The 15,976-nt window shown below is 52.9% G+C and overlaps 1 protein-coding gene across 3 annotated transcripts in view; it reads left to right on the top strand.

The window, feature by feature from the left end:
• The window catches only part of taf6 (TAF6 RNA polymerase II, TATA box binding protein (TBP)-associated factor), a 63,757-nt gene that overhangs the window by 25,985 nt on the left and 21,796 nt on the right, over positions 1-15,976 (top strand). The window contains exons 3-10 of one of the 3 annotated variants that reach the window (XM_085977472.1): positions 1,336-1,422; positions 2,272-2,425; positions 3,982-4,038; positions 6,743-6,916; positions 7,469-7,608; positions 7,715-7,792; positions 10,602-10,703; positions 15,052-15,234. In XM_085977472.1, coding sequence (XP_085833598.1) covers positions 1,336-1,422; positions 2,272-2,425; positions 3,982-4,038; positions 6,743-6,916; positions 7,469-7,608; positions 7,715-7,792; positions 10,602-10,703; positions 15,052-15,234 — 975 coding nt within the window. Of the gene's footprint in view, positions 1-1,335; positions 1,423-2,271; positions 2,426-3,981; positions 4,039-6,742; positions 6,917-7,468; positions 7,612-7,714; positions 7,793-10,601; positions 10,704-15,051; positions 15,235-15,976 lie in introns of all 3 variants that reach the window. The other 2 variants (XM_085977471.1, XM_085977473.1) reach the window with 2 other exon arrangements.

Here is a 15,976-nt window from a genome sequence, read left to right as displayed (position 1 = left end):
GTCCTCTGTCTCTCTCTTGTATTTACGCGCAGTCCTCTGTCTCTCTCTTGTATTTACGCGCAGTCCTCTGTCTCTCTCCTGTATTTACGCGCAGTCCTCTGTCTCTCTCCTGTATTTACGCGCAGTCCTCTGTCTCTCTCCTGTATTTACGCGCAGTCCTCTGTCTCTCTCCTGTATTTACACGCAGTCCTCTGTCTCTCTCCTGTATTTACGCGCAGTCCTCTGTCTCTCTCTTGTATTTACGCGCAGTCCTCTGTCTCTCTCCTGTATTTACCCGCAGTCCTCTGTCTCTCTCCTGTATTTACGCGCAGTCCTCTGTCTCTCTCCTGTATTTACCCGCAGTCCTCTGTCTCTCTCCTGTATTTACGCGCAGTCCTCTGTCTCTCTCCTGTATTTACCCGCAGTCCTCTGTCTCTCTCCTGTATTTACGCGCAGTCCTGTCTCTCTCCTGTATTTACCCGCAGTCCTCTGTCTCTCTCCTGTATTTACGCGCAGTCCTCTGTCTCTCTCCTGTATTTACCCGCAGTCCTCTGTCTCTCTCCTGTATTTACACACAGTCCTCTGTCTCTCTCTTGTATTTATGCGCAGTCCTCTGTCTCTCTCCTGTATTTACCCGCAGTCCTCTGTCTCTCTCCTGTATTTACGCGCAGTCCTCTGTCTCTCTCCTGTATTTACGCGCAGTCCTCTGTCTCTCTCCTGTATTTACCCGCAGTCCTCTGTCTCTCTCCTGTATTTACCCGCAGTCCTCTGTCTCTCTCCTGTATTTACGCGCAGTCCTCTGTCTCTCTCTTGTATTTACCCGCAGTCCTCTGTCTCTCTCCTGTATTTACCCGCAGTCCTCTGTCTCTCTCCTGTATTTACCCGCAGTCCTCTGTCTCTCTCCTGTATTTACCCGCAGTCCTCTGTCTCTCTCCTGTATTTACCCGCAGTCCTCTGTCTCTCTCCTGTATTTATGCGCAGTCCTGTGTCTCTCTCCTGTATTTACCCGCAGTCCTCTGTCTCTCTCCTGTATTTATGCGCAGTCCTGTGTCTCTCTCCTGTATTTACCCGCAGTCCTCTGTCTCTCTCCTGTATTTATGCGCAGTCCTCTGTCTCTCTCCTGTATTTATGCGCAGTCCTCTGTCTCTCTCCTGTATTTACGCGCAGTCCTCTGTCTCTCTCCTGTATTTATGCGCAGTCCTCTGTCTCTCTCTTGTATTTACCCGCAGTCCTCTGTCTCTCTCCTGTATTTACCCGCAGTCCTCTGTCTCTCTCCTGTATTTACCTGCAGTCCTGTGTGTGTCTGCATAATTTTAACCGTAATCTATTGCAACGTGCCTCTCTCTCTCTCCACAGGACGCTTTGAAATATATGCACCATGGAAAGCGGAAGAAGCTGGCGACAGTAGATATTGATTGCGCCCTGAAGCTGAAAAATGTTGAGGTACCCCAGTCTCTCTTAACAATCACTTCCCACTGTTCACCATGGGACAATGGCTTTTTAAAAATTCATTCATCGCTGGCAAGGCCGGCATTTATTGCCCATCCCTAATTTCCCTCGAGAAGGTGGTGGTGAGCCGCCTTCTTGAACCGCTGCAGTCCCGTGTGGTGAAGGTGCTCCCACAGTGCTGTTAGGGAGGGAGTTCCAGGATTTTGACCCAGCGACGATGAAGGAATGGCCGATATATTTCCAAGTCGGGATGGTGTGTGTGACTTGGAGGGGAACCTGGAGGTGGTGGTGTTCCCATGCGCCTGCTGCCCTTGTCCTTCTAGGTGGCAGAGGTCGCGGGTTTGGGATGTGCTGTTGGGGAAGAGAGAACAAAGGGGTATGAAACAGTCTGAACACATTTTGCCTTTTCCAGTGTTTATCCAATTCCCCTTTTGAAAGTTACCATTGAATCTGCTTCCACCGCCCTTTCAGGCAGCGCGTTCCGGATCACAACAACTCACTGTGTAAAAAAAATAAAAATTCTCATCTCCCCCTAGGGATTAAATCTTCCCTTAACCTTCTCTGCTCTGGAAAGAACAATCCCAGCTTAAGTCATAGAAATTTACGGTACAGAACGAAGCCATTCGGCCCATCGCTGCTTCTCTAGCCCCCCCACATAGCTGTAGTCGCTCGCCTTCACCCCCCCCCCCCCCCACCCGGTTCTGGAGTTTCTGCTGGTGATGGTGACACAGAGGGAACTGTATTTACTGAATGAAGTTGACTGGCGGGGTGGGGGAAGGCTGGTTAACGGCGAGAGTTTCGGGGACGTGTATAAACCCGCTGCCGTCTCGCTCCCCCTTCTAGCCGCTGTACGGGTTCCACGCGCAAGAGTTCATCCCCTTCCGCTACGCCAGCGGCGGTGGCCGGGAGCTTCACTTCTACGAGGAGAAGGAGGTCGACCTCAGCGACATCATCAACACCCCCCTCCCGCGTGTGCCGCTGGACGTCTGTCTCAAAGGTAAACGCACAGCCTGCCGGCCGAACCTTTGGCCTCCCACCGTTTCCCGGCTCCGTTCGTAATGGCGGGTGGGGGGGGGCGGATTCGGGCGGCTCCCACGTCAAGCCCGGCCTATCACGTGTCGGCTCCCTCGTCAAGCCCGGCCTGTCACGTGTCAGCTCCCTGGGACCCCCGAGCTGCTTCTGCGACAGGGAATGTTTTGTAAAGTCAGCAGAACCAGGGGTCACAGTCTAAGGATAAGGGGGAAGCCATTTAAGACAGAGATGAGGAGGACTTTCTTCACCCAGAGAGTGGTGAACCTGTGGCATTCTCTACCACAGAAGGCAGTTGAGGCCAATTCATTAAATAGAAACATAGAAGATAGGAGCAGGAGTTGGCCATTCGGCCCCTCGAGCCTGCTCCGCCATTCAATGAGATCATGGCTGATCATCCAAACTCAGTACCCTGTCCCTGCCTTCTCCCCATATCCCTTGATCCCTTTAGCCTTAAATATATTCAAGAAGGAGTTGGATATATTTCTTAAGGCTAAAGGGATCAAGGGATATGGGGAGAAGGCAGGGACCGGGGTACTGAATTTGGATGATCAGCCATGGTCTCATTGAATGGCGGAGCAGGCTCGAGGGGCCGAATGGCCTACTCCTGCTCCTATCTACTATGTTTCTATGTATAAAATTATGAGGGGCCTAGATAGAGTGGATAGGAAGGACCTATTTCCCTGAGCAGAGAGGTCAATAACCAGGGGGCAGAGATTTAAAGTAATTGGTAGAAGGATTAGAGGGGAGTTGAGGAGAAATTTCTTCACCCAGAGGGTGGTGGGGGTCTGGAACTCACTGCCTGAAAGAGTGGCAGAGGCAGAGACCCTCGCCACATTTAAAAAGTACTTGGATGTGCACTTGAAGTGCCGCAACCGACAGGGCTACGGACCAAGAGCTGGAAAGTGGGATTAGGCTGGATCGCTCTTTGTCGGCCAGCGCGAACACGATGGGCCGAATGGCCTCCTCCTGCGCTGTAAATGTCTATGAATTCGGAACTGCAGTGGGAAGAAATGGAACTCTGGGTGTAGAAAGTGAGCTTATTGGAATCTCGCGGGTGCCGGCTCTCAGTTGTGCTTTCAAAGCGTTCCTGGCGTCTGTCATCGGGCATGAGTCCACTCCGCTGGATTGGTTCCAATTCATTGTACGGTGTCTGGATGTAACCAGTTTGCACCCAGCAAGGTCCCATACACCGTAAATGGAGAGAAGTGACCAACTGATGGTATCAGTTAAAGAAATAACATCCACGACGTTCCAAAGCGCCTTCGCTGATACTTCCATGGTCAATCTTTGTCATGCGCCTTTTATAGTTTCCCTTTCTCCTGAGCTTTCCTCTGCCACCATGTTCTTAGTGTCTGAAGAGGATCAGCGGCAAAATCAACAGGCGTTTTCCGCTGACTTGTTCTGCCGTGGTCCCCCCCCCCCCGCCCCGCAACACAGCAGACTACAGTGAGATCCCAGAGCATCAAGAGGGAAGAGATGGAGAATCGAACCAAATGTAACCACTTTCTGTTTACTTTCCAGCTCACTGGCTCAGTATTGAGGGAGTCCAGCCTGCTATTCCAGAGAATCCACCCCCAGGTAAGGTGTCGGGATGTTGTATGTAATTGGCTGTTGCATGTCTGTAAGAGATTGAAAATACTTGCATCCGAACATTAGGAATAGGAGTAGGCCATTTGGCCCCTCGAGCCTGCTCCGCCATTCCTCCTCCTCCTCCTTCTTCTTAGGCAGTCCCTCGGAACCGAGGATGACTTGCTTCCACATTAAAAATGAGTTCTCAGGTGACTGATGAGTCCAATGCGGGACCTACAGTCTCTGTCACAGGTGGGGCAGACGGTGGTTGAAGGGGCGGGTGGGTGGGTGGGGTGCTTGGGTTGACGTGCGCTCCTTGCGCTGCCTGCGCTTGGCTTCCGCTTGCTCCCGGCGGAGAGACTCGAGGTGTTTGGCACCTTCCCGGATGATTCTCCTCCACTTTGTACGGGCTTGGGCCAGGGATTCCCAGGTGTCGGTGGTGGGGGATGTTGCACTTTTTCCAAGGAGGCTTTGAGTGTGTCCTTGAAGCGTTTCCTCTGCCCACCTGGGGCTCTCTTGCCGTGCCGGAGCTCCGAGTAGAGCGCTTGCTTTGGGAGTCTCGTATCGGGCATGCGGACAATGTGGCCCGTCCATCGGAGCTGATCGTGCATGGTCAAAGCTTCGATGCTGGGGATGTTGGCCTGAGCGAGAACACTGATGTTGGTGCGCCTATCCAGCCAATGGATTTGCAGGATCTTGCAGAGGCAGCATTCAATAAGATCATGGCTGATCTTCCAGCTCAACTCCTCTTTCCCGCCCGATCCCCATATCCCTTGATTCCCCTAGAGTCCAAAAATCTATCGATCTGTGTCTTGAATATACTCAACGACTGAGCCTCCACAGCCCTCTGGGGTAGAGAATTCCAAAGATTCACAAACCTCTGAGTGAAGAAATTTCTCCTCATCTCAGTCCTAAATGGCCGACCCCTTATCTTGAGACTGTGACCCCCTAGTTCCAGACTCTCCAGCCAGGGGAAACAACCTCTCAGCATCTACCCTGTCAAGCATTTTGTGTGAAGAGATGCTTACTGACAGCACGTCTGAACGGCCTGACTTAATAAAACTCACTACGCACTTGGTTTGAGTATAAAGCAAGGCTTTAATCAACTTGTTTCAGAACATGGAGGTCTAGTTGTACTTCACTAGTTCCTTGTCTTACAAAATGTCCCTGGCAAGCTGGGCCCACGCCCGAGTATTTATACTCCTTGGATGGCGCCACCAGCTGGCCGTCCAGCGTTATTTCATGAGTAGTTTCTTGATGATGAGATTTTATAACAACGCCCCCTTGTTCTGGACTCCCCTCCACCAGAGGAAATAGTTTCTCTCTCTCTAGCTATCCTACCGTATCTTTTTAATCATCTCAAACACCTCGATTAGATCACCCCTTAATCGTCGATACTCGAGGGAACTCGAGCCGAGTCTGTGCAACCTGCCCTCGTAATTTACCCCTTTCAGCCCCCGGTATCATTCTGGTCAATCTGCGCTGCTCCCCCTCCAAGGTCGAGATACCCTCCCTGAGGTGCGGGGCCCAGAACTCAACGTGGTTACTCCAGATGGGGTCTGATCGGAGCTTTATACAACTGTAGCAGAACACCTAGCATGTGTTTCTGATACATAGAAACATAGAAGATAGGAGCAGGAGTAGGCCATTCGGCCCCTCGAGCCTGCTCCGCCATTCAATGAGATCATGGCTGATCATCCAAATTCAGTACCCTGTCCCTGCTTTCTCCCCATATCCCTTGATCCCTTTAGCCTTAAGAAATATATCCAACTCCTTCTTGAATATATTTAATGAATTGGCCTCCACTGCCTTCTGTGGTAGAGAATTCCACAGGTTCACCACTCTCTGGGTGAAGAAATTCCTCCTCATCTCTGTCCTAAATGGCTTACCCCTTATCCTTAGACTGTGACCCCTGGTTCTGGACTCCCCCACCATCGGGAACATCCTTCCTGCATCTAGTCTGTCCAGTCCTGTCAGAATTTTATAAGTTTCAATGAGATCCCCTCTCATTCTTCTAAACTCCAGTGAGTATAAGCCCAATCGACCCAATCTCTCCTCATACGTCATTCCTGCCATCCCAGGTATCAGTCTGGTGAATCTTCGCTGAACTCCCTCCATGGCAAGAACATCCTTCCTCAGATAAGGCGACCAAAACTGCACACAATACTCAAGGTGTGGTCTCACCAAGGCCTTGTACAACTGCAGCAAGACATCCTTGTTCCTGTACTCAAACCCTCTCGCTACGAAGGCCAACATACCATTTGCCTTCTTAACCGCCTGCTGCACCTGCATGCTTACCTTCAGCGACTGGTGCACAAGGACACCCAGGTCTCGTTGCACTTCCCCTTCTCCCAATCTATTGCTGTTCAGATAATAATCTGCCTTCCTGTTTTTGCCACCAAAGTGGATAACCTCGCATTTATCCACATTATACTGCATCTGCCATGCTTCTGCCCAATCGCCCAACCTGTCCAAATCATACTGGAGTTTCTCGGCATCCTCCTCACAGCACACACGCCCACCCAGCTTTGTGTCGCAGAATAGATTTTTTTTGATCCGTTAAATCAGTGTGCGATGGCTCCTCCGCTGTTTATTTACCTTTTTTCTCTAATGCGCCCTAAGCAGCCCCATTCCCGTAGCTATCCCCTCGTTAGTCGGATTTCCCGATCAAGCTGCTAATTGTATTGGTTTTTCTTTTCTTCTTTCTCCTCAGCCCCTAAGGAGCAGCAGAAGGTCGAGTCTACCGAGCCTCTAAAGGTCATCAAACCGGGTCAGGAGGAAGACGGTCAGGCAAAGGGCAAAGGTCAAGGAAGCGCAGCTGCTGATGGCAAAGGTCAGGAAATCGTGCCCGGGCTTCACGGCTTCAAGGTCTCTACGTGTTATGAGGGTGTGCAAAACTCTTAATTACTGAGCTGGGGAAGAGAGAACCGCTTTTGTTCAAACGCGTGCAGGGTGAATTTAACGCTCTCAAAATTAACTTCGGAAAAATTCTTAAATTATGAATTCTGACCATAAAGACATAAGAAATAGGAGCAGGAGTCGGCCATTCCGCCCCTCGAGCCTGCTCCGCCATTCAATGAGATCATGGCTGATCATCGTGCGCAACACCACTCTCCCGCCCGATTTCCATATCCCTTGATTCCCCTAGAGTCCAAAAATCTATCGATCTCAGCCTTGAATATACTCAAAGACTCAGCCTTTCAGTTCTCTACCCTCGGGGGTAGAGAATTCCAAAGATTCTCTCTGTCGCGCGCTCCCCCTCTCTCGCCCTCGCCTCCTCCCGCGCCCGCACTCTCGCCCGCTCTCCTGCGCGCGCTCTCTCTCGTGCTGTTGCGCTCTCTCTCTCTCGCTCTCTCTCTCTGCCTGTCTCTCTCTCGGGGAAGGGGTTAGTGTGGGGTGTGTTTGCTCTGTAATAAGTGTTTTTTCTCCCCCTGTCCAGGTAAAGATAAGAAGAAGTCTCTGCTGGATGGTGGCGTGATGAAACTGAAACCGCGCACCACGCACGAACTCTCAGTCGAGCAGCAGCTGTATTATAAGGAGATAACCGAAGCCTGTGTCGGATCCTGCGAGGCCAAGAGAGCAGTAAGACCTTTGCTTTTATTAAAAAGACATTGTGTTTTACAAAGAATTCTGTTCCGAATGCGAATATCTCCAGGGTGACCGCTTTCCTCAATCTCTCCCACAGGAGGCGCTGCAGAGCATAGCCACAGACCCAGGCTTGTACCAAATGCTGCCGAGGTTCAGCACCTTCATATCGGAAGGGGTAAGATCCGTAACACCGCTCTCCCTGTACGGGCTCCCTTTTATCCCAATACAACTTTAGCCCAGTATGTCACGAGGCGACTGACGGGCGAACCGAACCAATCGAGGCTTTTTTCTCTTGGGAAGTGAGCGTCGCTGGCAAGGCCGGCATTAGTTACATAGAAGATAGGAGCAGGAGTCGGCCACTCGAGCCTGCTCCGCCATTCAATCAGATCATGGCTGATCATCCAAATTCAGTACCCTGTCCCTGCCTTCTCCCCATATCCCTCGATCCCTTTAGCCTTAAGAAATATATCTAACTCCTTCTTGAATATATTTAATGAATTGGCCTCAACTGCCTTCTGTGGTAGAGAATTCCACAGGTTCGCCACTCCCTGGGTGAAGAAATTCCTCCTCATCTCTGTCCTAAATGGCTTACTCCTTATCCTTAGACTGTGACCCCTGGTTCTGGACTCCCCGACCATCGGGAACATCCTTCCTGCATCTAGTCTGTCTAGTCCTGTTAGAATGTTATAAGTTTCAATGAGATCCCCTCTCATTCTTCTAAACTCCAGCGAGTATAAGCCCAATCGACCCAATCTCTCCTCGTATGTCATTCCTGCCATTCTCCTTTAGGACGCTCCTTAAAACCTCCCTCTTTGACCAAGCTTTTGGTGGCCTGCTCTCATTTCTCCTTATGTGGCTCGGTGTCAAATTTTTTAGTCTTAAAATACTCCTTCCTGTGCAGCACCCTGGGACGTTTTACTCCGTTAAAGGTGCTATATAAATACAAGTTGTTGTTGTTGTCACTTTTTTAATGTAGGAAACGCGGCAGCCAATTTGCGCACAACAAGATCCCTGTATCATAGCCCCAATATAACGCTGCAGCGAACTCGACAGAAAGACCAGCCAAACCACTCTTATCAAAACCCCTTCATAATTTTGACCACCTTTTGTTAGAAAAGTGTGAGGTGATGCATTTTGGTAGGAAGCACTTCTACACGACAACTTCTGTTTATACAGCGCCCTTTAAGGTAGTAAACCGTCCCAAGGCGCTGCACAGGAGCAATTAAAAGACAACAAAAATTTGACACCGACCCAGATGAGGAGTGACGTGAATCAACTGAGCGGCCTGTGGGTGGCGCTGTCCAGGGAGAGTATAAATACTCGGGCACGGGCCCAGCTTGCGCAGGACATTCTTAACAGGAACTAGTGAAGGACACAACTAGACCTCCATGTTGTAAAACAGTTGATTAAAGCTTTGTTTCACGCTTAGACCAAGTGCCTAGTAGTTTTCTTAGGTCAATGAGAAATTAGGGCAGGTGACCAAAAGCTTGGTCAAAGAGGTGGCAGAAGTTTGAAATAAGAATGGAGCCAGGCGAGTGCAGTCTCACCCAAAGGGTGGTGGAAGTTTGGAACTCTCTTCCGCAAGCGGCGAGTGAGGCTGGGTCAGTTGTTCAACCTATCAGTCTCCGGTATTAAGGGATATGGGCCAAAGGCGGGTAGATGGAGTTAGGTCACAGATCAGCCGTGATCTCATTAAACGGCGGAACAGGCTCGAGGGGCTGAATGGCCTCCTCCTGCTCCGAGGAAGATTGAAGAGTGAATGGTGCAGTTTTAAAGGGGGGTGCAAAAACAGAGACAGCTGAGGAGTGTTTGTGTACAAATCTTTGAAGGTGGCAGGACATGTTAACAAAGCAGGTTAATAAAGCATCTGGGATCCTGGACTTTATAAATAGAGGTATAGAGTAAAAGCCAGGAAGTTATGTACAGGAAACTCTCGATTTACCGGCACCTAAATAACCGGAAATCTCTGTTAACCGGCAAAATTCAGGAGTAGGTTCAGGTAAGTTTGACTTCATATTAGTGGCCGTTCCTGGATCTGTGGCTGTGTAACCGGGGTTCCTGCACCTGTTGCTATGCAACAGGGACGCCTGGATCTGTGGCTGTGTACGGGGCTCTCGTACCTTTTACTATACCGCTCTGTAATCCGGACTTTTTGATAAACTGGCACCATGCCGGTGCCGGATAAAAAAAAAGAGTTTCCTGTACAACCTGTATAAAACCTGGTTCGGCCCCAGCTGGAGGATTGTGTCCAATTCTGGGCCCCCCACTTTAGGAAGGATGTGAAGGATTCAGAGAGGGTGCAGGCGAGGTTTACCAGAACGGTTCCAGGGATGAGGGACTTCAGTTACTTGGATAGACTAGAGAAGCTGGGGTTGTTCTCCTTGGAGCAGAGAAGGCTAAGAGGAGATTTGATAGAGGTGTTCGAAATCTGGAAGGGTTGAGACAGAGTAAATAAAGAGAAACTGTTTCCAATGAAGGGTTGGTCACCAGAGGACACAGGTTTAAGGTGATTGGCAAAAGAACCAGAGGCGACATGAGGAAAAACTTTTTAACGCAGCGAGTGGTTAGGATTTGGAACGCGCTGCCTGATAGGGTGGTGGAGGCAGATTCAATAGCAGCCTTCAAAAGGGAATTGCATAAATACTGGAAGGGGGGAAAAATAGCAGGGCTATGAGGTAAGAGCAGGGGGAGTGGGACTAACTGGATTGCTCTTCGAAAGAGCCGGCACAGACTCGAGGGGCCGAATGGCCTCCTCCTGTGCTGTGCTATTCTAGGATCCTTTTTCATTGTGGCCCCTCGCTCCAAAATGGACGTGGAGACCCGAGAGGAACAATAGCAGGTAGAAAATGTAAAACTTTGAAAGTATACGATTGCATTAGGAATTCAGCAAAGGCAAAGGGCAGATTCGGAGATCCCGACAATTGACTGATGGCGGGTGACTGGGATCTTTCTGAGTCTTAGTATTTTCCTTTTCTGCGTCTCAGGTGCGTGTGAACGTGGTGCAGAATAACCTGGCCCTCCTGATCTATCTGATGCGGATGGTGAAAGCCTTGATGGACAATCCTACACTTTACCTGGAGAAATACGTGAGTGTTTGTCCCATTCAGCATTCCTTTGAGTGCATGAAAGAAAGACTCGCATTAATACAGCGCCCTTTCACGACCTCGAGACGTTCCAAAGCGCTTTGCAGCCAATAAAGTACTATTTTTGTGGTTGTTTTGAAGTGTGCCGAGTCCCGTTCACCCATCACTCTGTTCTCTCTTAGGCAGTCCCTCGGAACCGAGGATGACTTGCTTCCACATTAAAAATGAGTTCTCAGGTGACTGATGAGTCCAATGCGGGACCGACAGTCTCTGTCACAGGTGGGGCAGACGGTGGTTGAAGGGGGGGGGTGGGTGGGGTTCTTGGGTTGACGTGCGCTCCTTGCACTGCCTGCGCTTGGCTTCCGCTTGCTCCCGGCAGAGGGACTCGAGGCGTTTGGCGCCTTCCCGATGCTTCTCCTCTACTTTGTGCGGTCTTGAGCCAGGGATTCCCAGGTGTCGGTGGGAGATGTTGCACTTTTTCAAGGAGGCTTTGAGGGTGTCCTTGAAGCGTTTCCTCTGCCCACCTGGGGCTCTCTTGCCGTGTCGGAGCTCCGAGTAGAGCGCTTGCTTTGGGAGTCTCGTATCGGGCATGCGGACAATGCGACCCGTCCATCAGAGCTGATCGAGCGCAGTCAAAGCTTCGATGCTGGGGATGTTGGCCTGAGCAAGAACACTGACGTTGGTGTGCCTATCCTGCCAATGGATTTGCAGGATCTTGCGGAGGCAGCGTTGGTGGTACCTCTCCAGTGCTTTGAGGTGCCTGCTGTACATGGTCCATGTCTCTGAGGCATACAGCAGGGCGGGCATCACTGCTGCTCTGTAGACCATCACCCCCTGTGCTCGCTGACCTACATTGGCTCCTGGTTAAGCAGCACCTCATAAGAACCTAAGAAATAGGAGCAGGATTCGGCCCCTCCAGCCTGCTCCGCCATTCAATGAGATCATGGCTGATCTTCTGCCTCAACTCCATTCACCGGCCCGATCGCCATGTTGATGCCCTTACTAGTCAGAAATCTATCGACTTCTGTTTTGAATTCCAAAGATTCACCACCCACTGTGTGAAGCAATTTCTTCTCCTCTCAGTCCTGAATGGCCTACCCTTTATCCTGAGGCTGTGGCCCCTGGTTCTAGACTCCTCGATTTCAAAATTCTCATCCTTGTTTTCAAATCCCTCCATGGCCTCGCCCCTCCCTATCTCTGTAATCTCCTCCAGCCCCACAACCCCCCCCCCCCCCCGCCGAGATATCTGCGCTCCTCCAATTCTGCCCTCTTGAATATCCCTGATTATAATCGCTCCACCATTGGTGGCCGTGCCTTCTGTTGCCTGGGCCCCAAGCTCTGGAATTCCCTCCCTAAACCTCTCCGCCTCTCTACCTCTCTTTCCTCCTTTAAGACGCTCCTTAAAACCGACCTCTTTGACCAAGCTATATTCTATAAATATATTCAAGAAAGAGTTGGATATATTTCTTGAGGCTAAAGGGATCAAGGGGTATGGGGAGAGGCAGGGACAGGGTACTGAATTTGGATGATCAGCCATGATCACATTGAATGGCGGAGCAGGCTCGAGGGGCCGAATGGCCTACTCCTGCTCCTATCTTCCATGTTTCTATGTAAGCTTTTGGTCACCTGCCCTAAAATCTCCTTATGTGGCTCGGTGTCAAATTTTTTGTCATAAAACACTCCTGTGAAGCGCCTTGGGATGTTTTACTACGTTAAAGGCGCTATATAGATACAAGTTGTTGTTGTTGTCACTTTTGTAATGTAGGAAATGCGGCAGCCAATTTGCGCACAGCAAGCTCCCACAGACAGCAATGTGATAATGACCAGATTGTCTCTTTTTTTAAGTGATGTTGCTCTTTGAAATATTGGCCATGGGATCTTTTATGTCCACCTGAGAGAGCAGACAGGGCTTCGGTTTAACGTCTCATCCCGAAAGACGGCACCGCCGACGGCGCGGCGCTCCCTCGGCACTGCCCCTCCGACGGCGCGGCACTGCCCCTCCGACGGCGCGGCGCTCCCTCGGCACTGCCCCTCCGACGGCGCGGCGCTCCCTCGGCACTGCCCCTCCGACGGCGCGGCGCTCCCTCGGCACTGCCCCTCCGACGGCGCGGCGCTCCCTCGGCACTGCCCCTCCGACGGCGCGGCGCTCCCTCGGCACTGCCCCTCCGACGGCGCGGCGCTCCCTCGGCACTGCCCCTCCGACGGCGCGGCGCTCCCTCGGCACTGCCCCTCCGACGGCGCGGCGCTCCCTCGGCACTGCCCCTCCGACGGCGCGGCGCTCCCTCGGCACTGCCCCTCCGACGGCGCGGCGCTCCCTCGGCACTGCCCCTCCGACGGCGCGGCGCTCCCTCGGCACTGCCCCTCCGACGGCGCGGCGCTCCCTCGGCACTGCCCCTCCGACGGCGCGGCGCTCCCTCGGCACTGCCCCTCCGACGGCGCGGCGCTCCCTCGGCACTGCCCCTCCGACGGCGCGGCGCTCCCTCGGCACTGCCCCTCCGACGGCGCGGCGCTCCCTCGGCACTGCCCCTCCGACGGCGCGGCGCTCCCTCGGCACTGCCCCTCCGACGGCGCGGCGCTCCCTCGGCACTGCCCCTCCGACGGCGCGGCGCTCCCTCGGCACTGCCCCTCCGACGGCGCGGCGCTCCCTCGGCACTGCCCCTCCGACGGCGCGGCGCTCCCTCGGCACTGCCCCTCCGACGGCGCGGCGCTCCCTCGGCACTGCCCCTCCGACGGCGCGGCGCTCCCTCGGCACTGCCCCTCCGACGGCGCGGCGCTCCCTCGGCACTGCCCCTCCGACGGCGCGGCGCTCCCTCGGCACTGCCCCTCCGACGGCGCGGCGCTCCCTCGGCACTGCCCCTCCGACGGCGCGGCGCTCCCTCGGCACTGCCCCTCCGACGGCGCGGCGCTCCCTCGGCACTGCCCCTCCGACGGCGCGGCGCTCCCTCGGCACTGCCCCTCCGACGGCGCGGCGCTCCCTCGGCACTGCCCCTCCGACGGCGCGGCGCTCCCTCGGCACTGCCCCTCCGACGGCGCGGCGCTCCCTCGGCACTGCCCCTCCGACGGCGCGGCGCTCCCTCGGCACTGCCCCTCCGACGGCGCGGCGCTCCCTCAGTATTGCACTGGGAGTGTCGGCCTTGATTATGTGCTCAAATCTCTGGAGAGGGACTTGAGCCCACAACCTTCTGACTCGGATGCAAGAGAGAGTGCTGCCCACTGATTCAAGGCTGACACCGTAGGAATTCTAGTCTCCGGAGCGGAATGTGTGGCTCGGAAACTCAGCGGACAAACAACAACTTACATTTTATATAGCGCCTTTAACGTAGCAAAACGTCCCAAGGTGCTTCACAGGAGCGATTATCAAACAAAGTTTGGCACCGAGCCACAGGAGATATTAGGACAGGCGACCAAAAGCTGGGTCAAAGTGGTCAGTTTTAAGGAGCGTCTTAAAGGAGGTGAGAGAGAGAGAGAGGTTTAGGGAGAGAATCCCAGAGCTTAGGGCCCAGGCAGTTGAAGGCACGGCCGCCAATGGTGGAGCGATAAAAATCAGAGATGCGCAAGAGGGCAGAATTGGAGGAACGCAGAGATCGCGGTGTGTTACATAGAAACATAGAAGATAGGAGCAGGAGTAGGCCATTCGGCCCCTCGAACCTGCTACGCCATTCAATGCGATCATGGCTGATCATCCAAACTCAGTACCCTGTCCCTGCCTTCTCCCCATATCCCTTGATACCTTTAGCCTTAAGAAATATATCTAACTCCTTCTTGAATAGATTTAATGAATTGGCCTCAACTGCCTTCTGTGGTAGAGAATTCCACATGTTCCCACTCTCTGGGTGAAGAAATTCCTCCTCATCTCTGTCCTAAATGGCTTACCCCTTATCCTTAGACTGTGACCCCTGGTTCTGGACTCCCCCGCCATCGGGCACATCCTTCCTGCATCTAGTCTGTCTAGTCCTGTTAGAATTTTAAAAGTTTCAATGAGATCTCCTCTCATTCTTCTAAACTCCAGCGAATATAAGCCCAATCGACCCAATCTCTCCTCATACGTCATTCCTGCCATCCCAGGTATCAGCCTGGTGAATCTTCGCTGCACTCCTTCCATGGCAAGAACATCCTTCCTCAGATAAGGCGACCAAAACTGCACACAATGCTCAAGGTGTGGCCTCACCAAGGCCCTGTACAACTGTTGTGGGGCCGGAGGAGGTTACAGAGATAGGGAGGGACGAGGGCCATGGAGGGATTTGAAAACAAGGGTGGGGGCGGGATAGTTGACGTGAAAGTTTCTCATTTTACTAAACATTTGACTCGAATTGTCACCGATACTCCCTTTCCCTCTCCCTTCCCCCTACAGCTGCACGAACTGATCCCCGCGGTGGTGACATGCATCGTGAGCCGGCAGCTGTGCCTCCGGCCGGACGTGGACAACCACTGGGCACTGCGGGACTTCGCCGCCCGGCTCATGGCCCAGATCTGCAAGAACTTCAGCACCACCACCAACAACATCCAGTCCCGCATCACCAAAACCTTCACCAAGGTAAGGGGGGTGGGGAGCGGGTCCCGCCTCACGCCCGCTGTCCCGCGGCCGCTGCCTACGTTCTGGCTGGTGGCTGACTTTTTGCTTTTCTCCGTGGTGGGCGGGCCGGCCCTCAGCGACCCTCTTGTTGACCTGTGACCTCGGGAGGTCGCTGCTGCTTCATTGACCCCTCTTGCGGTCAAGGCGATAGGTGCTTGTGCTGGGTGACGGGACTCCCCGTGGGTAGGAGCAATCTTCGTTGAGTTTGCTTAACCGGGCTCTTGTCAGCCTGAAACTATATTGTGCCGAAGATTCTACTTCAAGTTTGGAACACGAACGGGAGATTGCGTATCCGCCTCCGGTCTATCGTGTTATTGTGGGAGGCCAAGAATTAAAATTCACATCTGCCACTGTGGAATTTTTAAATGTAGTTCACGAAGGCCATTTCTGGTGATTTTATTTTGGAAAAAGTAGGCAATTCAATGCCTGCAGGCTCTTAATTGGCCTTCTCGCGAGCAACTTGCATTTATATAGCGCCTTTAATGTGGTAAAATATCCCCGAAGGGCTTCACAGGAGCGATAATCAGAGGAGAATTTGATGCTGAGACACATAAGGAGATATTGGGGCAGAAGACCCAAGAGCTTGGTGAAAGAGAGAGGTTTGAAGAAGCGTCTTGGAGGAGGAGAGATTTGGGGAGGGAGTTGCGGAGCTTGGGACCCAGGCAGCCGAAGGCACGGCCGCCAGCGGTGGGGGCGAAGGAAG

This window comes from Somniosus microcephalus, unplaced genomic scaffold, assembly GCF_052327205.1.
Source record: "Somniosus microcephalus isolate GS21.2 unplaced genomic scaffold, FLI_Smic_1.0 unresolved_chr4, whole genome shotgun sequence".
Classification (NCBI taxonomy): Eukaryota; Metazoa; Chordata; class Chondrichthyes; order Squaliformes; family Somniosidae; genus Somniosus; species Somniosus microcephalus.
This window is presented reverse-complemented; position numbering and strand designations above follow the sequence as displayed.